This window comes from Anolis carolinensis, chromosome 1, assembly GCF_035594765.1.
Source record: "Anolis carolinensis isolate JA03-04 chromosome 1, rAnoCar3.1.pri, whole genome shotgun sequence".
Taxonomy (NCBI): domain Eukaryota; kingdom Metazoa; phylum Chordata; class Lepidosauria; order Squamata; family Dactyloidae; genus Anolis; species Anolis carolinensis.
The window spans coordinates 215,446,697-215,471,920 of record NC_085841.1 but is presented as its reverse complement, the minus strand read 5'-3'; the positions used below and the strand labels follow the sequence as shown (position 1 = coordinate 215,471,920).

General features: G+C 40.9%; 1 protein-coding gene across 1 annotated transcript in view; it reads right to left on the bottom strand.

Annotated features, from left to right (window-relative positions):
* Positions 1-24,240, bottom strand: part of LOC134294344 (proline-rich protein 36-like) — a 503,650-nt gene extending 479,410 nt beyond the window's left edge. Inside the window, exons 1-2 of the mRNA XM_062965133.1 lie at positions 21,605-24,240; positions 14,296-14,367 (exon numbers count right to left, since the gene is read on the bottom strand). Coding sequence (XP_062821203.1) covers positions 14,296-14,367; positions 21,605-21,648 — 116 coding nt within the window. The 5' untranslated portion in view covers positions 21,649-24,240. The remainder of the gene's footprint in view (positions 1-14,295; positions 14,368-21,604) is intronic.
* Positions 24,241-25,224: the final 984 nt, after the last annotated feature.

Sequence of the window (25,224 nt, the reverse complement as noted above, 5' to 3'; positions counted from 1 at the left end):
GGACATAACTAGACTTAATGGCAAGGGAAAACCTTTATCTTTACCTTTAAAGATGCATCTGCATTGTAGAATCAATTTAATTTTACATAGCTGTAACTGCCATGGTGCAATGCTATGGAATCCTAGGAGTTATAGTTTGGTGGTGTATTGGCACTATTTGGCAGAGAACGCTAGAGACTCTGTAAATCTACACCCCCATGATTCCATATTCTTGAGCTATGTAAATTGAACTGCATTAATTCATGTAGATGTACCATTAGAAACAGCAATTGCTCTTTGCCATCAAAGTGATACAGTAGAGTCTCATTTATCCAAGCTAAACGGGCCGGCAGAAGCTTGGCTAAGCGAATATCTTGAATAATAAGGAGAGATTAAGGAAAAGCCTATTAAACATCAAATTAGGTTATGATTTTACAAATTAAGCACCAAAACATGTTATACAACAAATTTGACAGAAAAAGCAGTTTAATACGCAGTAATGTTATGTTGTAATTACTGTATTTAGGAATTTAGCACCAAAATATCATGATATATTGAAAACATTGACTACAAAAATGGCTTGGATAATCCAGAGGCTTGGATAAGCGAGGCTTGGATAATTTGAAATTTTTTTCAAACTAAGCTGTGACAACATGGACACAGTTGAAAGTTTAGACCAAATTAGAATCTCTGTTCCAATATACTTTGATTTTATTCTGGTCTTGATTGACCATAATATATGGATAGGTATTCCCTCTTCTACATTAAAGGTACAGTAGAGTCTCTAACCCTAACCCTCATCCAACATAAACGGGCTGGCAGAACGTTAGATAAGTGAATACGTTGGATAATAAGGGGGCATTAAGGAAAAGCCTATTGCACATCAAATTAGGTTATGACCTTACAAATTAAGCACCAAAACATCATGTTATACAACAAATTTGACAGAAAAAGTAGTTCAATGCTATGTAGTAATTACTGTATTTATGAATTTAGCACCAAAATATCACGATGTCTTGAAAACATTGACTACAAAAATGCGTTGGATAATCCAGAACGTTGGATAAGTGAGACTCTACTGTACTCCACTTTTTACTCTGAAAACCCTAGGTTCAACCAGGGAGCTTTGGTCCCACCTAAAGATCCTAAACACATGTCATCTGACTCTCTTTCACAAGTGCCTCTCTTTAAAAATCAGGACAGTAATACAGCAATTAAAGCATAATGAAAATATATGGAAAATGGAAACATGGTAGTAAAATATTTCATGTTTCGTGGTCACTGTTGTGTGCTGTCAAGAATGTGTGTACCTTTTTCAAGAATTATATTTTTCTCCCTTCCTCTTTGTTGACTAAAGTAGCTTAGTAGAAATATTAAAGAGTACCAGGGTCAGCTTGAGTCTGCCAAGAAAACTAATGTCTATAGAAACCATTTTCCTTCACATTTGTTAAGCTTCTTACATACACGCGCACATAGGAGAGAAAAAGAAAATCTCTCCCCCCCCTCCTCTCTCTCTCTGGTTTCTAGGATACCTTTTTAGGATATCTTTCTAATTTTATTGAGACTGCTCTGCTGAGGTATGGCACTATAGTTCAGTGACTACAGGAAAGTTAACCCAAAAGAGCCAGCTTGAAACTACCACAAACTGTTTTCACTTCTTATGTTAACATTTCATCTCAAAGGGCCCTTTTCTTTTTCTCTGAGTTGCAAGGTATTCCTTTGTCTCTATTGTGCTTACTGTTCTAAAGGTGCCTCATTGACTGCAGTGAAGTGGACTCAAGTGTGCCAACTGGAGGCTCGCAAACTTTTTTAAAAATTTGGTTGAACTCCGAAGCTCTCAGTAATCCAAATGGCCAGCCTTTCACCTTACGTTTCCCAATTAAATCATCTGTGGCTTGAAACACAGAAGGTGTATTGCTGTATTTTTTTTTTCCACTAAACACAGTTCAATTAACCACAATCCCTTGGGTGCTGTGATTTTACCCTGTTGATGATTCAAAAGCCTGGGATGATAAAAGAAAAGGATTTCTGGGGATCTCATCACACGAAGCTGGTATTCCACTGTATTCGCATGAGCAGCAATAACAGCTCCGTACCCTCATTTTCACACCCTTCTCCTTTTATACAATATTGCCAATTAGAGGATCCAAGATCTTGTGGTTGTACTTCAACATATCTTTGTGGCCCCACCTTCTTTCACTTCAACTGTTCCATAATTATTAGTATTATTTTTATTTGAAACACAACAAGATGAGTCCGCAGCAGAGACTTTGCTGGCTGTTGAATTGGATCACATGCCGGACACTTCCCAAGTGTCTAGGGCTGTGTGATGTATCGGCGAATAATGCATGCAGATCCCAGTAAGGTGGCCTTCTGCAGCTGGCAGATGGTAATTTTGTCAGCGCTGATTGTGTTCAAGTGCAGGCCAAGGTCTTTAGGCACTGCATCTAGTGTGCCGATCACCACTGGGACCACCTTGACTGGCTTGTGCCACAGTCTTTGCAATTCGATCTTTAAATCCACATATCGTGTCAGCTTTTCTAGTTGTTTCTCCTCAATCTTGCTGTCACCTGGGATTGCAACATCGACAATCCATACTTTGTTTTTTAACACGATCGTGAGGTCAGGAGTATTGTGCTCCAATACTCTGTCTGTCTGAATTCGGAAGTCCCAGAGAAGCCTGACATGTTCATTCTCTGTAACTTTTTCTGGCTTGTGACCCCACCAGTTCTTTGTCGCAGGCAGATGGTATTTGTGGCACAAGTTCCAATTAATCATCTGAGCAACGGTGTTATGCCTCTGCTTGTAGTGTGTCTGTGCGATTTTTCTGCAGCAGTTGAGGATGTGATCTATTGTTTCTTTTGCTTCCTTGCAGAGTCTACATTTGGGATCTGTCGTCGACTTTTCAATTTTGGCTTTGATGGCATTGGTTCTAATGGCTTGTGCTTGGGCTGCCAGAATCAGGCCCTCCGTCCCATTTTTCAAAGTTCCATTTGTGAGCCACAGTCATGTTTTTTCTTTGTCAATTTGGCTCTCGGTTTTTCCCAGGAACTGTCTGTGGAGAGCTTTCTTTCACCAGTTTTCTCTTCTGCTCTGGATTGCGTTTTTACGGTATTCACTCTTGGTCTTTTGCACTTGAAGCAGTTTACTACTGTTGACTTCCCTCAATGTTGGTTCTTGACTGCCTTTCACATAATCGGCCAGGGCATGTTTCTCTTCTTCTGCCGTTTGTTTCACTTGTAGAAGCCCCCTGCCTCCTGATTTTCTGGAAAGGTAAAGTCTGTCGACATCACTACATGGTGATGAGTAGTGGATTGTCATCAGTTTTCTTGTTTTTCTCTCCAGATCATCCAGCTCTGCTTGTGTCCAGTTCACAACTCCAGCAGGGTATCTAATAGTTACAGCAGTACTGGATTTTTTAAAAAAACCTCTAAAATAAAATAAAAAAGAGTTCTGGAACAATGAGGGAAAAGAGGGGAAAAGGGAGAATCCCACCTCCTGATTTCGCTTCAGTGCCAACATGCCAGCACAGAAGCAGAATTTTTATTGTTTTTACTTGGGGGGGGGGGGGGTACTGTGAATTGATGGTTGTATTGACTGTTTATTGCCTATGTTTTGTTTTGCACTTGTTGTAATTTGTGTCACACTTTGAGTGTTTTGTGAGCCGCCCCGAGTCCCTTTGGGAGATGGTAGCGGGCTATAAATGAAGTATTATTATTATTATTATTATTATTATTATTATTATTATTATTATTATGACACAGCAAACAAGATAGATATGCTGGATTTCATATCAAAAAATCACAAGCCGAACACTTCCCAAGTGTCTAGGACTGTGTGATGTATTTTATGTATGTGATGTATTATTATTATTATTATTATTATTATTATTATTATTATTATTATTAATGGCCTTGTTGCACAAAGTACAAGATGGGAACATGGCAGCATTTGCAGCTATTGATGGGTTTTTCCTGTCATTAGCAGGGGGTAGGTTAACCATAGGAGGGGCAGATAAGCTACATACTTGCTTCAATGCTGATTTGCAATCCTTGTGTGATACAGTCCTGGAACGTCAAGGAGCTGTCTCTGAACATCAAAGATAAAATCAATGTATTCTGAAAGCAAGTGGCATCAATATTTTTGCTCTGAAATTTAATGTCATGCTCCACTCCACCCAGGAAGATCCGCACACATTACCAGATCACTGATGTGATTGCGGATGAATATTGACCAGAACACCATTAATCTAATCAGGTGCATTCATTGCCCCCGAATAAATGCCATTTGCTGTTGTATACACACACACATTAACCAAATCCATATTCTGTTTATCAATTAATATTCTTAAATTGGTTAGGCCATGATAAAATTCTCTGCTCTCGGCAATAATTAGTATACAGTCGGCCCTCCACATCCACTGATTCTGTACTAATGAAGTCAACCATCCACAGCTTGAAAATATTCCTTTTCTAAATAAATATGTCCAAAAGCAAACTTGGATTTTGTCATTTTATGTAAACATACCATTTTACTATGTCATTGTATATAACTAGATTTCAGTATCTACAGATTTTTGTGCAAACGGGGTTCCTGGAACCAAATTCCAGCGGACACCAAGAGCTCACGGTATTTAGTATATACCGTATAAACTCAAGTATAAGCCGACCCGAATATAAGCCGAGGCACCTAATTTTACCACCAAAAAAAACTGGGAAAACATTGACTCCAGTATAAGCCGAGAGTGATAAATTTCAGAAATAAAAACAGATACCAATAAAATTATATTAATTGAACCATCAGTAGGTTTGTTTTTGAATATTTACATAAAGCTCTAATTTAAGATAGGATTGTCCAACTCTGATAAAATCATTATTCTCATCTTCTTCAATATAAATGTGCTTATGTATCCTTTTAATAATAATAGAGTAAAATAATACATGTTATTATTATTATTATTATTATTATTATTATTATTATTATTATTATTATTATTATTACAGGAAAATAATACATGTAGCAATAAATACAGTAAAATAATATAATAATAATAATAATAATAATAATAATAATAATAATATCAGAGTGAAATAATAAATGTATTATTATTAATAATAAAAATTGAGTAAAATAAATGTAATAGTAGCAACAATAATAGAGAAAAATAATAAATGTAATAATACCAATAATAATAGAGAAAAATAGTAAATGTACCATATATTCTCAAGTATAAGCTGACCCAAATATAAGCAAACCAGGACCCTCACCCGAGTATAAGCCGAGGGGGGCTTTTTCAGTCTTAAAAAAAGGGCTGAAAAACTAGGCTTATACTCAAGTATATACAGTATGTATATGTTTCTTTCGCTAATTTGGCTCCTTTCATCGGGGTATTTTAATCTAATGATTTTATCTTATATTGCTGCTATAGTCCCCCCCCCCCCCCCCCACCTTTGAAGTTGACGGATTTGCATTGGTGGTTGTTTGATATTATTACTATTATATAAACCTTTGTTTTAACTTCTGTTTTATCATCTTCTTGTGTTTTTAACTGTGTATATTGTTTAATGTATTTGTGTTTTAAACTGTGTATATTGTTTAATGTATTTGTGTTTTAAACTGTGTATATTGTTTAATGTATTTGTGTTTTAAACTGTGTATATTGTTTAATGCTGTTACTTTTGTAACATTGTGAGCCGCCCCGAGTCCCCACGGGGAGATGGTGGTGGGGTATAAATAAAGTTTTATTATTATTATTATTAATTTGGGGGCCAACAAACACTATACATTTGCACTATTCCTCAAGTGGAAAAAGACATATGTTTAATATCTTCAATAATTTTCCTTATGTACACATTTTGCATTTAATGCACATTGTTTTCTCAGAGGCCATTAAAAGATGATTGCAGCCTTAATTTGCAAATCAAAATGCTGCATAAATGCAATATCGATAGAGGAAATACATTAATTGCAAGAATATATATTCCTGTTAACATCAAGTCTGGCCCTCAATCAAATGAGTCAAGCATGAAGCCTACTACAATTATAATATTACAGATGTTGAAGATAAGCTAAGTACAGGAATCATGCAACATCACATCTCTAATGAATCTCTATAAATATAAACCCATCTCTATAAATAACTCCAGAGAAGAACACTGTCTCACAAAATTGTCTTTTCTATCTTAGCAGTTTCTTCCTCTGTTATATACTAATCTTTACCACTGATGTAGTTGCTTAAAAGACAAAATAAATTATTGACCAAAAACGAAACTGATATGAGATGGTTTTGTAGATAGATAGACTAGTCAAGGAAGCCATGGCCCTAAATTAGCAAGACCTGAGAAAGGCTGTTGACTTGGAAGTCTCTAATTTATCAGATTGCGAGAAGTCAACCTGATTGCAATTAACAACAAGAAGAACCGCAGTAAAAAAAGCTTTTAAGTCAACCTGAATGCAATTAACAAGAAGAGCCGCAGTTAAAAAAAACAGGCTGCCAATTTGCTACTAGGCCCAATTCTATAAAGGGCCAATTTTGGTCCAATTTAGGGCACTTCCAAACAGGCATTTATTCCAGGAATATTCACATTTTAAAACGGGAATGTTCCTGTGTTCCTGTTCACACACCCCATGCTTTCTGGGGTGAGTGTTCAGATGTTATCCTGGTTTATAGTGAATTAATTATTTATTACAATATTTATATCCCGCCCTTCTCACCCAACAGGGGACTCAAGGCGGCTTACAATAAAACACATATATAAAAATTGTACAATACACTTTAAATCAGTTAAAAATTAACTTACATCAGACATTCATAAATGCATTATAAAATACAGATAGACTACATGGAACGCCGTTACCTTCCCACCGGAGCAGTACCTATTGATCTACTCACATTGGCATGTTTTCGAACTGCTAGGTTGGCAGAAGCTGGAGCTAACAGCGGCCACTCACGCGTTCCCGGGATTTGAACCTGGGACCTTTCGGTCTGCAAGTTCAGCAGCTCAGTGCTTTAACACACTTCGCCACCGGGGTTTCGCCACCCTATAGCTTAGTATCTATACTGAGATATAGGTCTCTTCCAACTCTACTATTCTATGATTCTATAAAACAAATATCTTACAGTGTCTCCTTTAAGAAAAAGAAGGTCCAAAAATCTTCTGCTGATTATTTAAAGAGCAATGGAAAATACAGACTCTGGGTGAGTGACAGGTACAGAAGACATGTCAAACTAATATCAGCAAGCATGGATTTCTGTGCATAACAGCATTAGAAAAAAGAACAAAATAGAAACACTGGGTCTAAAGGTGGGAAGAAGAGTAAAAGCATGCTTGATATATGTGGCTGTTGGGTTAAACTGGAAGCAAAAGACAGCCCAGAGAAGTCTGAAGAACAGAGATGGTGATCTGATTGAGAGATGCATTGGCTGTCTCCTTTTGAGGTGGGGAGGATAGAAATGTCAAAGCGTCCTGGTTTTCTGAAAGAACTATGGAGGACACCGTGAGTTGAGGGAGATGGGAGGGGGGAAAGCCCCATCAAGTCAGACTCTCCAAATGGTGACAGTCAAATTACTTTGGGTACCATCGACCTTTTAATATTCATGGTACTCAAATGTTCCAGCTTAAGAAACACTTGAGGGGAGCCTTTTTAAAAAGGCAAAGACAGAACCAAAGTAAATCCATGGAAAAAGACAGCTCTAACTGTTCTCTCAACACAAAGATGTCATGCTGCTACCAGAGAATGGGAGAAAAAAAGTTTTCAAGCATTTGTATCTGAGCAAAGAGAAGGAGATAATGGGTTTAGGACTGCAGCAACCTAGTACAAGAAATTGTGGACTAATTAGAAGAACACTTTAGAAATCGGCTATTCAAGTGGACAGTTTTGAGAACAAGCTATGGCACTGGTTCTCAACCTTTGGGTCCCCAAATGATTTGGCCTTCAACACCCAGATATTCTAACAGCTGGTAAACTGGCTGGGATTTCAGGGAGTTGTAGACCAAAACACCTGGGGACCCACAGGTTGAGAACCACTGAGCTATGGGTTTTCCATGACTCTTGATTTCCTTCTTCAAAGCAGAAGGTTGAAATAGATGCTCATAGTGGTTTGTTCTAGGTTCATGGGATTCTACGTATAAGATATGTAGTACAGTGTTCCCTCACTACTTCGCGATTCACTTTTCGCGGATTCGCTGTTTTGCGGTTTTTCAATAAACTCTAAAATCTCTCTCTCTCTCTCTCTCTCTCTCTCTCTCTATATATATATATATATATATATATATATATATATGAGTGATGGCATCACGGCAGCGGACAAAACAACAAAACTACAGGCCCCACAACCTCGAAAATTGACAGCACAACCCCTCATCCACGCCTCTAGGTTGATACAGCAAAAAGAAAAGAAAAATAAAGTCGTAATTAGAGGGAGGGAAATAATTGTTTTTATCCAATTGCTGCCAGTTAGAAGGCTACCTTTACCCTTTACCTTAACTACCACCAATTCCTCAATACTTTATTTCCCATACTGCCATACTTTGCCACTGCAACGCGTGGCCGGGCATAGCTAGTATATATATATAATGGTAATGGAATTCCGGCACTGAGCAAAACAACAAAACTAAACACCCCCCAACCTAGCAATTTAACCACACAATACAACATCCATGCCTTAAGGTTGAAACAACAAAAGATCACATCACGCACCTCCACACGGACAGAAAATCACACAAACCCACAACGCACCATCTGCGCATGCACAAAAACGGCCAATTTGCGCTCCCCGCCATTCCGCCCAATTCACTCACCCAACCCCTTTGACTATGGATGCAGTCATCTCTGCGACCGCAAAAAAGACCTCCTCGCTCTCCACCCAGATCACCCAGAAATAAAACTCTTATCTCCAGAATACTCCTCTTTCCACCTCCTTTCTCCACCCCCCCCCTCAAACCTCAAAGAAAAAAAAATTTCTTCAGAACACAACGCCTTTCAAAAACAAGGTATGGGGGACCCAGGGAACAACATAAAAAAACAAGGAAAATAAATACCCAACGACCTTCACCTCAACTTTACTATAACAGACTTTAACAACTACTACTAATTGTGAGTATAAAAGAGGTAGGTGGTCACAGCAAAAATAAAACCTAATGTAGATTGACCAACACCACCAAAAAAAAGTCACAGCAACGTGTGGCCGGGCACAGCTAGTACTATTATAAATCATAAAAAATTACAATTTACAGCCTAAGGAAAGGAGGAAGGAGAAGCCAAAGGGAGAGAAAATGTGCCCAAGTGGCAACGGGAGGAGAAGAAGGCAATTTATCAATACACAATTGGTTGATAAAGACTTAAAATAGTGTATAACTACTAAAATAATATATAAATATTAAAATAAATATGGTGCCCCTACTTCGTGGATTTTTACTTATTGCGAGTGGTCCTGGAACCTAACCCCAGTGATAAGTGAGGGAACACTGTAATGAAATTCAAGACTACACATTTGTACCATCCAAGTTATGAATCTGTTGACTTGCGATGCAAAAGATTTACCTCTGAAAAAGTGGGGACCCAAATTCCTGGACATTTATGGAATCCAGAAAACTTTGTGTATTTTTCATATGGTATCCCAACTTTTTTCTCATTCTCACACTCTGAGGCAAAGGGAAAGCCAGATTCTATTATCTAAGATGGGAAAATACTTGGGGTGAAGAATAATATATAGCCTGTAAATATTTCTTGGGGCCCCTGGTGGCACAGTGTCTTAAAGCGCTGAGCTGCTGAACTTACGGTCCAAAAGGTCCCAGGTTAAAATCCCGGGAGCGGAATGAGCGCCTGCTGTTAGCCCCAGCTCCTGCCAACCTAGCAGTTCGAAAACATGCCAATGTGAGTAGATCAATAGGTACCCCTCCAGCAGGAAGGTAACGGCACTCCATGCAGTCATCCTGGCCACACGACCTTGGAGGTGTCTACGGACAACACCAGCTCTTCGGCTTAGAAATGGAGATGAGCACCAACCCCCAGAGTCGGTCACGACTGGACATAACGTCAGGGGAAAACCTTTACCTTCTTTAAGATATGCTTTATGGTAGTGGGTTTTTTTCATCTTTTAGGAAATAATGTAATAATGAAGAGCTCAAGTCCTTCTTTATCTTTCTATACCTTTGTTAGACCACCAAATCAACCTCTAAAGTGATAGACCTCCTCACATAAGCTACATTATAAGTACATAGGCACGGTAACAAAAATCCAATATAAAACACTTTGATACATGAAAACTACCGAAATACAATTACATTGCTCGTCTCCAGCTTTGTGCCTATAGGCAAAATGTCAAAAAGTATTATACCCTAACTGTAAGAGACCATATATCAGATAAGCTTTCTTTCGGAAAAAAGAGCATTGAAAACACATGAGTCTTGTAATAGTAGGTTTATTAGCAAGCATTACAATTTAACAAGGATAGAAGGATCCATAGGTAAAGGTAAAGGTTTCCCCCTGACATTAAGTCCAGTCGTGACCGACTCTGGGGTTGGTGCTCATCTCCATTTCTAAGCTGAAGAGCCAGCGTTGTCCGTAGACACCTCCAAGGTCATGTGGCCAGCATGACTACATGGAGCGCCGTTACCTTCCCGCCGGAGTGGTACCTATTGATCTACTCACATTTGCATGTTTTCGAACTGCTAGGTTGGCAGGAGCTGGGGCTAACAATGGGCGCTCATTCCGCTCCCGGGATTTGAACCTGGCACCTTTTAGTCAGCAAGTTCAGCAGCTCAGCGCTTTAACGCACTGTGCCACCAGGGGCCCCTAAGGATCCATACAAATAGTGAATTCTTCTTACAAAGCCTTGTCCACCTAATATAACAAAATTCAAAATCAGTCCTCTGACAGGAGGGTCTCAAAGCTGCTCCTCATATATTGAGTGGACAGAATCATTATGCATTTTTATCATTAGGTTGTACTACTGACCTTGTATATGTGGGTGTAGCTTGGAATATCATGCCTAGCTTCTAGTCTTGGTGGAGAGACTATAATCCATAGAGGCTCTTGTTTAACATCCTGACTAGTGAGTCCTTTAAGCCTTCCATGTTGCATATTGGGCTTACGACTAAAACAAAGCACCCTTGCATGTAGTTCTTCGGGTGGTATGGTGGATCTGGCACTCAGACATGGTATTGGATTTGCCATTATTGCCATTTGTTTCCAAGTTAAAGCAAAATTTAGAGCAGGGCAGGGGAAGCTGTCCCTCTTTGCCCCTCTCTGTCAATGTTGTTTGACTCCAATTCTAACAGAATTGCAGATTTAGAAGAGACCACAATCTAGTTCCAACCCCTACATCAACCACAACTATTTATTTATGTATTTATTTACAGTATTTATATTCCGCCCTTCTCACCCCGAAGGGGACTCAGGGCGGATCACATTACACATATAGGCAAACATTCAATGCCTTTTAACATAGAACAAAGACAAGACAAACATAGGCTCCAAGCGGGCCTTGAACTCATGACCTCCTGGTCAGAGTGATTCATTGCAGCTGGTTTCAGCTGGCTTGCTCTCCAGCCTGCGCCACAGCCCGGGCCCTACTCTAATGATTAGGATTATGGGACAGAAACAACACGAGGGTTGGTTTGAAGGATCATATAACACAGTTCTGTCCACCATCACTATTTCCTGCTCTTTCTTCAAGACTAGTAATGGTATTCCTTCCACAACCAAGTTCAAAACTTTTCTCCCTTTATAATCTTTGGATTTTTTTAAAAGGAAATAATAATGCATCTGACCTCTGGTAATATTTGCATGAACATATCTTGTACTGACAGGTAGACCCAGCCCTCTCTAGGGCATACAGAATCATATTACCTAGAATATGCAGAAGCTGAGAAAGTTTTGGAGAAAAGAACAGAAAGCCCTGTAAACTTCTCCCGCAATTCAGACAAACTTTTCATGAGATTGGAAACGTATTCATGTTGAAAATATTGAGTCACTAAGCCTTCAGACTGCATTCCAAAAGTCTACTAGAAACATTTCAATCAAGAGTGCGAATGTGAGACAGCCAAACCATTCGGGCTAAAAGGCACTGTGCAGAATTACGTTGGTGAATCTAGTGCCCTCCAAATGACCTCATATTACAGCCACAGTATTAAGTCATGGAGAAACCTGTAAGTAAGATGAATAATTTTTTTTCTTCCTTAAAAAAAAGTAGAAAAGGAAAACCTCCTGAGTTCCCAGTAAGAATGCTAAATTACCCTTTCTCCCAATGGAATGGTTCACTTTCATTTCCAAGTAGCAGTAAGCCTATTGACCCCCTCAGTGTTATCCTTCTCACTGCTCATGCAGTACTTTCTTTAATCTCTCGGATCAAAGATTGGTCAATAAAAAATCATCCTTGCTTTTGTGGGGAGCAAACAAACTACACTCCGTCTTATGATAATTGTAAATCTACACTAAAATCTTTGAGAAGGAGGGGGAAAACACTTAAAGTTAACCATGCTAGTGGAAATATATTGTTCTGTGAAAGGCAAACAGTTCCAAACCTATATGATTTTAATCATATAAAACTATACTGTATCTCCTGAATCATTCTTTTTTAAAAAAAAATTCAATCTTTGCGAAATGTCTATTACCCTCAGAATAGTTGTGTGTGTGTGTATGTGTGTCAATTTGTTTTCTGACTTATGATGATCCTAACGTGACCCTATCATGGGATTTTCTGTGGCTGAGAGCACTCAACTAAAATCACCGAATATGTTTCCATGGCTGCATGGGGAATAAACCCTCGCTTCCAGAGTCTTAGGACATCATCACACTTACCAATATAAGCATACTAGGATGCTTGCCAGCCAGCTGAAGGACAAATGGACACACAGCCCATGACACAACGTCTGTGACGGCGCGAGTGGTGCCATCTATATGTGGAACTGTAAGTTGCAAGTTTTGCCTGATTTTGCCTTTTTACCCTATAAATGTAGTTGGATTGATTGGTTATTTATAGCTGTCAATCAATGTTTGCACCAGTTATATTGCTCCCTCAGCTCAATTGTTTGGCTCCACCTCTTCCTGGAGTAGGTCAGTGTTTACTTTTTCATTCCACCATCAAGCTTTCTATCAGATGGACGTGAGAGAGAGACCTGGCTCTAAAAGCCCTTGATTAAGTTACCTCTCAGCACCAATTTTGAGGTTCTTACCCTTGAGACTTATGCTACATGTTCAGACCAACCTGGACAAAGTCTCAAGTGCCTTCAAATCGGTTCTTTGGCACCAGAGGAAGGCTCTGTAACTTCAAACATAGGCCATTTGGACCGGGGTTGAGGACTGCTTCAGCATTCACAGCCATTGAGAAAGAGGGACCTGGAAAAGCTTCTCAGCTGCAAAGCTCCTTGGACCCAAGACAACCAGATACTGTAATGTATATTTTCCTTTACCCCTTTGAAACTTCCAGCTTGTTGCCTTAAGGGGATAACTTTTTGTAAACAATAAAACCAGTTTTGAGTTATCTACAGTGTTTTGATCCTTGGGAGTTCCAGCTTTCCTAAAGGAGGACAAGAAGCAATCCCCTGGGTGAAAGATGTCACGTCCATGCCTCTTTTGCTAAGAATTCTAGCCCCAGGCGCGAAGGCACAACGTCCCTCAGCTTTTGACAGTTGCCCCACCCCCAACTAGTGTGGAAGCATCCTAGGACATTTCCTCCAACACCACCGGGGAGAGGGCATGAGAAAAGGTTCTTAATCCAATGCTCAAACCACTACACAACACTTTCCTTCCAACACAGATGCTACAGTAGAGTTATTGCAATGTACTAATTTGCTGCATGAAAGCAATAATCTTCAGGAATAGATATGGCCACAGTCCCATAGCAGTCACTGTTGTTATGTGGCTTTAAGTCATTTATGATGACCCTAAGATGAATCTATCACAGGGTTTTCTTAGCAAGATTCATTTAGAGGGGATTGGTCTTCACCTTCTTCTGAAACTGAGAGGGTGTGGCTTACCCAAGGTCACCCTGCCATGGGGAGACAGAAAACACAGGAATATTTCATTCCACATAAGACTTTGCACTGAGAGGAAATGTCATCCTGGTGATTTGTGCATATGCACTGCAGGAAGGGGCATTTTATTTCATTAAAATACATTGTTCTACTCTATGCCTGAAGGTTTTGGAGAGGAGGTTACAGTCAATTAAGTACAACTTTAAAACCATTTCTTAAGCAACTGAAACAACTAACATGTATTCAGAAGACTCAAAACAGAACCGAGACATGATTAATAAGCCCTGGAAATTTGGGCACATTTTAACACAACATTTAAATGAGTCAATCTTGGTACCTGAAAGGGAGTGGAGCAGGGGATTCCACATCCAGGACGCCAGCATCATCTCCTGCATGACTGCATTGCTCCCTATGGAGAGACAGATAAAGGGCTTCTTGATAGATTGCAATGCTTGGGCAATGAACTACAATGCTTCCTTAGTATACGCTGGGGTTTAGCTCCAGGACTCCCCAGGTATACCAAAATTCATGTATGCTCAAGTTCCATTATATACAAATAAAAGGTAAATTAGCCCATATGATGAGGTCGTAACTAAAAAACACAAAACCCAATAATATCAAACAAGCTTTTAAAAACCATGTTTTTTTTCAAGAGTCAAGAAACCCAAAATGATAACACTATTATACTAAGTACAGTTTTCAAAGTTCAAGGCTTATTTTGTGCCAAGAAGAAACTTTAACAACACTAAACTTTAAACAACATTTACATTTGTTAATATTAGTTTAATTTAATGTTAATGGGGCCCCTGGTGGTGGCGCAGTGTGTTAAAGCGCTGAGCTGCTGAACTTACGGACCAAAAGGTCCCAGGTTAAAATCCCGGGAGTGGAATGAGCGCCCGCTGTTAGCCCCAGCTCCTGCCAACCTAGCAGTTCGAAAACATGCAAATGTGAGTAGATCAATAGGTACCGCTTCAGTGGGAAGGTAACAGCGCTCCATGCAGTCATGCCGGCCACATGACCTGGAGATGTCTATGGACAACGCCAGCTCTTTGGCTTAGAAATGGAGATGAGCACCAACCCGCAGAATCGGTCACGACTGGACTTAACGTCAGGGGAAAACCTTTATCTTACCTTAATGTTAATGTTTAATGTTAATTTACTGTTAAACTTGGTCATGTTAAACTTCAACAGCATTTCTATTAAACACAGAAACAACATTTCCTATGCAGAATATAACATTTCTTCTATGATTTTGGTGCACAGAATGCTGTTTCTTGCGCAGAAAATTCTGTAAAATATTTTTCTTGCACAGAACAACAACATGCACACGTTGTAGGCAAAGCATTGAAAATTGTGTTTTTTGAAGACTTTCTCATAGCAGGAAGAAAATTGCCAAAAGTACTTGTTTCTTTCAAGAAGAATATTAGTGAAACACTACATGCCTTTCTACAACCTACCATTAATTCTAACGGCATACCTATTAGACTTGTACCTTTACGTATCAAAACATCAGGGAGAGAATGCATTCCACATTTTTCCCAGTAAAGTAGAAAGTGCTAATTACACAAACATGGGTCAGTAAAAAAAGGTCAAAAGGTTGGTAATCTATTAATAATGGCACCTGCATTAATCAAAGACATGCTATTTTAGGAAGCTAGTGACATCTTTAAGACAGAGAATAAGGTTAACAGGCCAGTACAGTGAAGTTTCTCATTGTGCACATAACAAAAATACATCTGGAATTAGTGGGTTGAAAATAAGTGCTGCACAGATGAAAGGGTGTTCAGAAAATAATAATTTTGTTGAAAAGAACTTATCTAAATGTGTGATGTGTTTTCTGGGATAATAATTATAAATGGAGTTGCATACATCTAAATAAAATAATGAATAAAATCGCAAGGCCAAGGAATGGCTGTTCAATATTCGAAAGTAGTCTATCCCACCTCCAACAGCATTACAACTTTCTTGGCCCTTTTTGCCTCCAGTTAATAATAATAATAATAATAAAACTTTATTTATAACCCGCTAAAGTTGACAATTCACAATGCAATACTGAAAAGGAAAAGCCATGATAAAATTCCACTGTTAGAGTCAAGAATGCTTTATCTCACAACTTCATACTCCCTAGGTTCACATCCCAAACTCCCCCATGTGCATGTTTTCTTCCTACCAATAGTCTTCGCTCTCTCCCTAGCACCTTCTTCTTTCAACCTCTTGTTTTCAACAATTTTTTCTTTCTTCAAGCCCCAGAAACCAATGGTTTACTTTCTTTAGTTCTGTCTTAGTTTCCCTAGGAACTCTACTATAGGAGCCATTTTCTCCTGATCTTTTAAAGCTGTTCAGTTTTTTCAGGGTCCCTTCTCCCTGCAGCTCTTTCTTCACTTGGTTTCTCATATTCTCTTGGTTTTTTTCTCCCATGCCTTTTTGTTTAACCTACTTTTTCTTCAAGTTCCTGTTGGCCACTCTGTCACTGATTTCTCTATACCATTCTTTGAAGCATCTTGCACCTGAGTTTTCATTTCCTTTGTCTCTGACTTCTGGAGATGTTTTCTAGCTGATCATCCTGCTCGATCTATGTGACATTTTAGCCCTAGTCAAAATAATTGCTTCCCTGTCTTATCAGTCTAAGGTAAAGGCTTTCCCCTGACGTAAAGTCCAGTCGTGTCTGACTCTGGGGGTTGGTGCTCATCTCAATTTCTAAGCTGAAGAGCCGGCATTGTCCTTAGACACTTCCAAGGTCATGTGGCCGGCATGACTGCATGGAACGCCGTTACCTTCCCGCTGGAGCGGTACCTATTGATCTACTCACATTTGCATGTTTTCGAACTGCTAGGTTGGCAGGAGGGTCTAGGACTTCAAATATTCCTACAACTTTGTACTCTGGCAAGTGGAACATTGATGATTATATTGTGAGATCACACCAGCTTGTCAACAGCTTCATTGTCATGAGCTCAAAACAATATCTATATGGTTGTTTTATGTTTTCCAGGCTGTATGGCCGTGTTCTAGAAGTAATCTCTCCTGACATTTCGCCCACATCTATGGCAGGCATCCTCAGAGGTTGTGAATTATGGAGAAACTAAGTAAAGAAGGTTTATATATATATGTGTGTGTGTGTGTGTGTGTGTGTGTGTGTGTGTGGAAAGTCCAGGGTGAGAGAAGAAGGACAGCTAACGACTCTGAACAAAGGATGCCCCCAGGCAGGAAGCCAGGAGATGAAGCTATTCAATGCTAATTGAGGTGATTAAGTACAACATTCACACTGGCCTCCAACTGACAAAGAGTTCTTCTCCCACCCTGGACTTTCCACAGATATATATAAACCTTCCTTGCTTAGTTTCTCCATACCTCACAACCTATCAGGATGCAAAAAAGATCAGCATTCTCCAAGCTGCCCTTTGTCACACCTGACCACAACAAGCCGGATAAGGAAGACCATTTGGTTGGGAAGGCTGATTTATGACTTGATCTGGTCTTCAAACGTGGGAAAGGACAATGGAAAGGGAGGTGTGAATAGAGAAGAAGAGACGTGAGGGGAGGGGGGAAGCAACGACTTAATATACCAGGGGAAAGAGCAGAAGAAGGGCAGTAGAAGCTTTGCGGTCATCTTGGCAAGGCAGATTCAATAAACTTTCCCATAGCTCCAAGCTGTGTGAGCTGGTCTTTGTGTCCTACACCTTCCAGGAACTGACACAACCTCTGAGGATGCCTGCCATAGATGTGGGCGAAACGTCAGGAGGGAATACTTCTAGAACATGGCCATACAGCCCAGAAAACATACAACAACCCTGTGATCCCGGCCATGAAAGCCTTCGACAACACAATATCTATATGCTTCTACTAAAATTGCCCGGGATCACTGATTTCAAAGAGAGTGATTTGCTCAATTCTTGAAACCATTGATAATATAGAACTGCTCAACTTTGCATGGATCATACAAGTATTCCTAAACTAAACTCCTTCCCCATTGTTTAATAGGGTTTTTTTTTAATGAAGTAGCCTGGAGATTTTTACACGTTGTACATCTGTGAGGCTACCATCAACACATCACTGGGTAGCTACTTGAATCCAGGTTACTTTAACAGGGCCTCCAAGACTATTAACAGTTCTGGATCCACCAACACAACTCAGCTCTTGGCTTCAAACATATTGGGCATTGGATGGGACATTCAGTAAGCCATCATTTTAATATGTTGGGAAGTCATCTCAAAATGGAAGTCAGTTCTACGTGCTCATTTTGTTTTATGCTCCAGAGCCTCTTATTTTGGCTAGTGATCCCCTTTCTTGAGCACAAGAAAGAAGTACAGGTGGCCGCCCATATCTACAGAATCTGCATCCATAAATTCAATTATATAGGACTTGAAAATATTCCTGAAAAAAAATCCAAAAAATGAACTTTGATTTTGCCATTTTATAGAAGGGACATCATTTCATTATGCCATCATATTTAATAGGACTTGAACATCTACAGATTTTGGTATCCTGGAATCAAACCCCAGGGGATACCAACACTGCGTACTAAGAGTGAAGATCTTCTGAGTCCAGAGCAGCATCCCATTGAGGTCAAAGCTTATGCAAGAAATAGACACATTTAACCGGCTGTCACGGTTACAAGCGCAGACTAAGTTACATGAGGAGGCCAATTCCTAGCTGCAACCTTTTGCTTATTTTTCTGTGCCAGCCCCTCTTTCATATCCTGTTCAATGAGTAATACCAGTCTTAATGGCCTTTTCAACCTGTACTCATGCATCGATCTCTCCCTTTCCACTCAACTGACTCTGCATAAGACACTCCCTGCTGAGTTTGACTGTCAAACGTTCTTTTACATTCAAATCCTACTCTAAAAATCTACTACAGCATTTGTAAGATACTCCAAAAAAGATTTATTCTTTGAAAGAAAATGAACATTTGCTTCACACAGCGGTATGCTTCTTATTGTGGCAAGAGCCACAGATTCCAGTTGCTTTGAGCTGAGAAAAAAATGAGATTTTTGCCTCATCTTGTGGTGAGGAAAGAAATACATGGTTTTCAGATGGCAAGTGAACAACATTTGCCAAGAAGGCAACTTTGTTTAATTATTGATGCCATCCTAGAAATTATGTACTCTGGACTATGGATGCATCCACACTATAGAGGTAATGCAATTTAACGTCACTTTTACTGGCATGGTTCAATGCTAGAGAATCCTAAGATTTGTAGTTTGGTGAGGCACCAGCACTCTTTGGCAGAAGAGACTAAAGGACTTGTAAAACTACAGCTCCCATTATTCTGTAACACTGAGCTATGGCAGTTATATCAACAGTAGTAGTAATAAACCACTACTATTATTATTATACACTTGGGAAGTGTTCGACTTGTCATTTTGTGATACGAAATCCAGCATATCTATCTTGTTTGCTGTGTCATAATAAAATTATTATTATTATTATTATTATTATTATTATTATTATTATTATTATTATTATTATTATTATTATTATATTATGACACAGCAAACAAGATAGATATGCTGGATTTCGTATCACAAAATCACAAGTCGAACACTTCCCAAGTGTCTAGGACTTTGTGATGTATTTTCGGATGATGCGTGCAGATCCCAGTAGGGTGGCCTTTTGCAGTTGGCAGATTGTGATTTTGTCAATGTCTATTGTTTCCAAATGCCGGCTGAAATCTTGTGGCACGGCACCCAGTGTGCCGATCACCACCGGGACCACCTGCACTGGTTTCTGCCAGAGTCTTTGAAGTTCAATCTTGAGGTCCTGATAGCGGCTGAGTTTTTCCTGTTGTTTTTCATCAATGCGACTGTCACCTGGGATGGCAACATCAATGATCCAAACCTTTTTCTTTTCCACAACTGTGATGTCTGGTGTGTTGTGTTCCAGAACTTTGTCAGTCTGGATTCGGAAGTCCCACAGTATCTTTGCGCACTCATTTTCCAATACTTTTGCAGGTTTGTGATCCCACCAGTTCTTTGCTGCTGGGAGGTTGTACTTGAGGCATAAGTTCCAATGAATCATTTGGGCCACATGGTTGTGCCTCTGTTTGTAGTCTGTCTGTGTGATTTTCTTACAGCAGCTGAGGATATGATCAATGGTTTCGTCGGCTTCCTTGCACAGTCTGCATTTTGGATCATCAGCTGATTTTTCTATCTTGGCCTTAATTGCATTTGTTCTGATGGCTTGCTTCTGGGCTGCAAGGATCAGGCCTTCTGTCTCCTTCTTCAGTGTCCCATTCGTGAGCCAGAGCCAGCTCTTCTCCTTATCAGCTTTTCCTTCAATTTTGTCAAGGAACTTTCCATACAATGTTTTGTTGTGCCAGCTGTCAGCTCTAGTTTGTAGTGCGGTTTTCTTGTACTGATTTTTTTGTCTGCTGTGCTTTGAGGAGTTTCTGATTTTTGATTATTATTTTTATTATTTGATTTTTGATTATTATTATTATTATTATTATTATTATTATTGGTATCAAGGGGAAAGTAATGGGAAACCAATTTGCTGAAATTTGTGAAGTAACATATTGGAGACACACACACCGAATTTGGAACCACATCTCAGCTAGAGTTCTTTGTCAATGATGTAGAGTTCATGAGAGAAGGAATGTGATGCACTTGGATACTCCAGGTATTGACAACCAGGGCCGGCCGGAGATATTTTTTGATGTAAAGCGGGGGTGCTGAAAAGCGCCCCCGCCACCGGCGCCCTGGCCCCGCCCAGCGTGCCCTGGCCCCGCCTCCCACGCTGCGTGGGAGGCGGGGCCAGGGCGAATAGTGAGGGGGCGGGGCCAGAGTTGGCCCCGCCCCCCGTGCCCTGGCCCCGCCTCCCACGCAACGTGGGAGGCGGGGCCAGGGCACGCTGGGCGGGGGGGCGGCGTCAGAGCTGGCCCCGCCTCCCACGTTACCCCCGCTCGCCCGTCTGGCCTTGTGTAGCAGGCCAGACTCAGCGGAGGTTGCTCCAGGCCGCAATCGCGGCCTGGAGAAACCTCCGCTGAGTCTGGCCTGCTACAAAAGGCCAGACGGGCGAGCGGGAGTAGCGTGGGAGGCGGGGCCAGCTCTGACGCCGCTCCCCCCCCCCCGCCCAGCGTGCCTTGGCCCCGCCTCCCACGCTGCGTGGGAGGCAGGGCCAAGGCACGCTGGGCGGGGGGGGGAGCGGCGTCAGAGCTGGCCCCGCCTCCCACGCTACTCCCGCTCGCCCGTCTGGCCTTTTCTAGCAGGCCAGACGGGCCAGGGCGCACTGGGCGGGAGGCGGGGCACCGTCAGGGCGGTGCCCCGCCTCCCGCCCAGCCTGACGGCGCCCCCCCGGGCCTGCGCCCGAGGCGGCGGCGTCAGCTGCCGCATTAGTGGGGCCGGCCCTGTTGACAACATATTCTTTTAGATTTCTACCCAAAATTGTGGTGACTATTGTTTTTCTATATTTTTCTACCACTTTTCTGCCAAAGCATTCAAAACTGCATTCAGTTAAAATCATGATGAGACATGGCTTGAAAATCTGGACTGGGGAAAGAATAGCTGAATTAATGCATTCAGGAACCAAATTTTCATATTATAATATAATTATTACATTGGGAGTATCTATCTCTACAATGGACAGAGAAAGATAAAAGGAAGACGAATGAGCAGTTATTCCCATCAGTTTTTCAAAGAAGGCTCTTACCTGTCCATAAGATAGCAGCAAGAAGAATTTTGTAGGAGAAACATGGCTCAGAGGCTTCCAAATATTCCTGTGCCTTCCTTTTGTCCTTCCTTCTGCCAGGTTCAAAATTAAATTGCAGGCAATATAAGGCCAGAGGCTGTGCCTCCTTGTTTCTACTAAGGCTCAGCACATGTGCTGGGTGTGAAAATAATAAGTATGGGAAAGATGCAACATTTGGTCTTTCCTCATAAATAACGAACTATGGTTATTTTTCCATGCACATTTATATTGCAAGGTTAATAGGCATTTTGCTAGCATACTTATTTTAAAAACTGACTTTGGCTTCCAACACCAGGTCAAGCACACCCAGCTGCAAAGATTATAGGGATCTCTCTAGTTTGCAAACAACACCTGTGTCTTAAAGAGTTGGTCACAAGAGCTGCATATTTTTTTTTCTGTTGAGTAGGAAGAAAAGTGGAGATGTAGTCATCAGCTATGTAAAGACTGTTGAATATTATTCCACTGTATTAACATTGCCTGTCCTGCAATAATTTGGGAAAAATCAATTTTTATACTTGTCCCACTCTCTGTCAGACAGTAGTCAATGTCCAGGGAAAGTAAAATTCTTATCTGAACACAACAGTATGTTCAGATTTATGCATGTACATCAGTAATCCAAACCTACATTTTATTTACTCCCCCTCCCCCCATGAATATTAAATACAGAAAAATCATCTGTCCCTGTCTACCAGGATTTCTCTTCCAGAAACAAATTAATGCTCTGGTGAAGTTTCTATGCACAAAAAGAAACTCGATCTCCATGGAGATATTCCATTTCTATGGGCAAGATTATTTCTTGGTTGACTGGGCCTTTTAACAAAAATCCATCCTACCATTCCCACTATCACCTCATCTGTACATTGGGAATTGCAGAAAATAATAGAGGCCAGCCATTTAAAAAGAGACACATACTGCAAAGACTTTCAACACTCACACAGATTGATTGATTGATTGACTGACTGACTGAATATATATCCCTCCTTTATCCCAGGATGGGATCTAAGGTGGCTGTAACCAGTTGTAAAAACAGAGTTCTCTTTAGTTCCTCTACTAAAGTTGTTCTTTGTCTTGGTAATATTCTATGGAAACACTTGGTAGTATTGAGTGTAATATGATGATGACATCCAAATATATTTCCCCATGCCTTCCAAAACAACTTCAGCTAAGGATAGTGTGTCTCCTCTGAATGAATTTATGAAGGAGGTAGTGGGCTGGGTGAGGAAAAACAAATTGAAAATGAATCCAAACAAAACAGAGGTGCTTGCCTCAATAGAAAGGAGGAAACCATGAAAATGAACCTGGTGGCTACCAGTATTAAAAAAACTCCAAAATCAGAACAGTAAATAAGGGTCCTAATCTGGCGATGGAGGTGTGTCAACTAGTCCTGGATGGGGTTACACTTCACCCAAAAGACTGTGTTCACAACTTGAGAGTGTTCCTGGATCAGTCTCTCCAAATATCAGTCCAGGTAGATGTGACGGTCAGGAGCGCTTACTATAACCTTTGGCTAATATGCCAAAAGCGTCCCTACCTAGATTTGGAGGACCTGAAGATGGTACTGCATGCACTGGTAACCTCAAGGTTGGACTTCTGCAGTGTGCTCTACATTGGGCTGCCTTTGTACCAAGTTCAAAAACTCCAGTTGGCTCAAAATTCAACAGCCAGATTGGTAACAGGAACATCTAGGAGTAAGCATATCCTAAAGTCACTCCTAAAGTCAGGAGCCTCCGGTGGCTCAGTGTGTAAAAGCGCTGAGCTGCTGAACTTGCGGACCAAAAGGTCCCAGGTTCAAATCCGGGGAGCAGAGTGAGCGCCCGCTGTTGTTCCAGCTTCTGCCAACCTAGCAGTTCGAAAACATGCCAATGTGAGTAGATCAATAGGTACCGCTCTGGCGGGCTCCATTCAGTCATGCCAGCCACATGACCTTGGAGGTGTCTACGGACAACGCTGGCTCTTCGGGTTAGAAATGGAGATGAGCACCAACCCCCAGAGTCGGACACAACTGGATTTAACGTCAGGGGAAACCTTCCTTTACCTTTAAAGTCACTACACTGGCTGCTAATTATTTTTCGGGCAAAATGCAAGGTGTTAGTTTTGACTTTTAAAGCCCTACATGGTTTGGGTCCAAGCAATATATTCCACGGCTGACCATTTAGTCTTCTCTTTCAACCACTGCTGCTGCTTTTTCGTCATGCTGTTGTTGTTTTCGCTTAACCAGTTGACTATAGAGTTATGCTGTAGGACCTAGATATTACTAGAGAAAACATACCTGTGGGTCCTCCAGCACAGCTATATGGTCAACCTCCACTGGTTTCACATTGCAGATTGTGCATTGACATGCATTGTGCAATGTTACTATTCATGTGGGTGTTTAATGCTTATGCTATGATAAGAATACCTAAGGAGCCCCGGTGGCGAAGTGTGTTAAAGCACTGAGCTGCTGAACTTGCAGACCGAAAGGCCCCAGGTTCAAACCCCAGGAGCAGCGGGAGCGGCCGCTGTTAGCCCCAGCTCCTGCCAACCTAGCAGTTCGAAAACATGCCAATGTGAGTAGATCAATAGGTCCCGCTCCGGCAGGAAGGTAACGGCGCTCCATGCAGTCATGCCAACCACATGACCTTGGAGGTGTCTATGGACAACGCCGGCTCTTCGGCTTAGAAATGGAGATGAGCACCAACCCCCAGAGTCAGACATGACTGGACTTAACGTCAGGGGAAAACCTTTACCTTTACCTATGATAAGGAGATGCTGGATTGCAACCAATAAATGACATACATGAAAAAAGTAAAATCTGGTTGAGTGGAAATCAGCATAGCAGAGCATTTGATGAACCAACCTGGACACAGTATATTATTTGAGAACACAGAAATGCTGGACCATTCCAACAACTATCATGTCAGACTACACAGAGAAGCCATTGAAATCCACAAGCATGTGGACAACTTCAACAGAAAGGAGGAAACCATGAAAATGAACCTGGTGGCTACCAGTATTAAAAAATTCCAAAATCAGAACAGTATTCTTCTGAAAACAGATGAATTCCAGACAGGAATCAATTAGGGGCAGCTAACGACTCTGAACAAAGGATTCACCCAGGCCAGGATGCGAGGCTGGGAAGACCATTTAATCCTAACAAAGGTGATTAATTACAACATTCACACTGCCCTCCAACAGACAAGAGTTCTTCTCCCCACCCAGGAACTTCTACAGATATATAAACCTTCCTTGCTTAGTTTCGCCATACCTCACAACCTCTGAGGATGCCTGCCACAGATGTGGGCAAAACATCAGGAGAGAATACTCATGGAATATGGCCATACAGCCCGGAAAACATACAACAACCCCCATTAACTCTCTTGTTTATTGTCATTTATGAAGATTTTTGAAAAGTTGATCATAGAGTTGCACTAGATTGGGGCTTTCTAAAGAGGTGTTTCTCCATTAGGTAAGAGTAAAAGATAAAGGTTTCCCCTGACATTAAGTCCAGTCGTGACTGACTCTGGGGGGTTGGTGCTCATCTCCATTTCTAAGCCAAAGAGCCGGCGTTGTTCGTAGACATCTCCAAGGTCATGTGGCCGGCA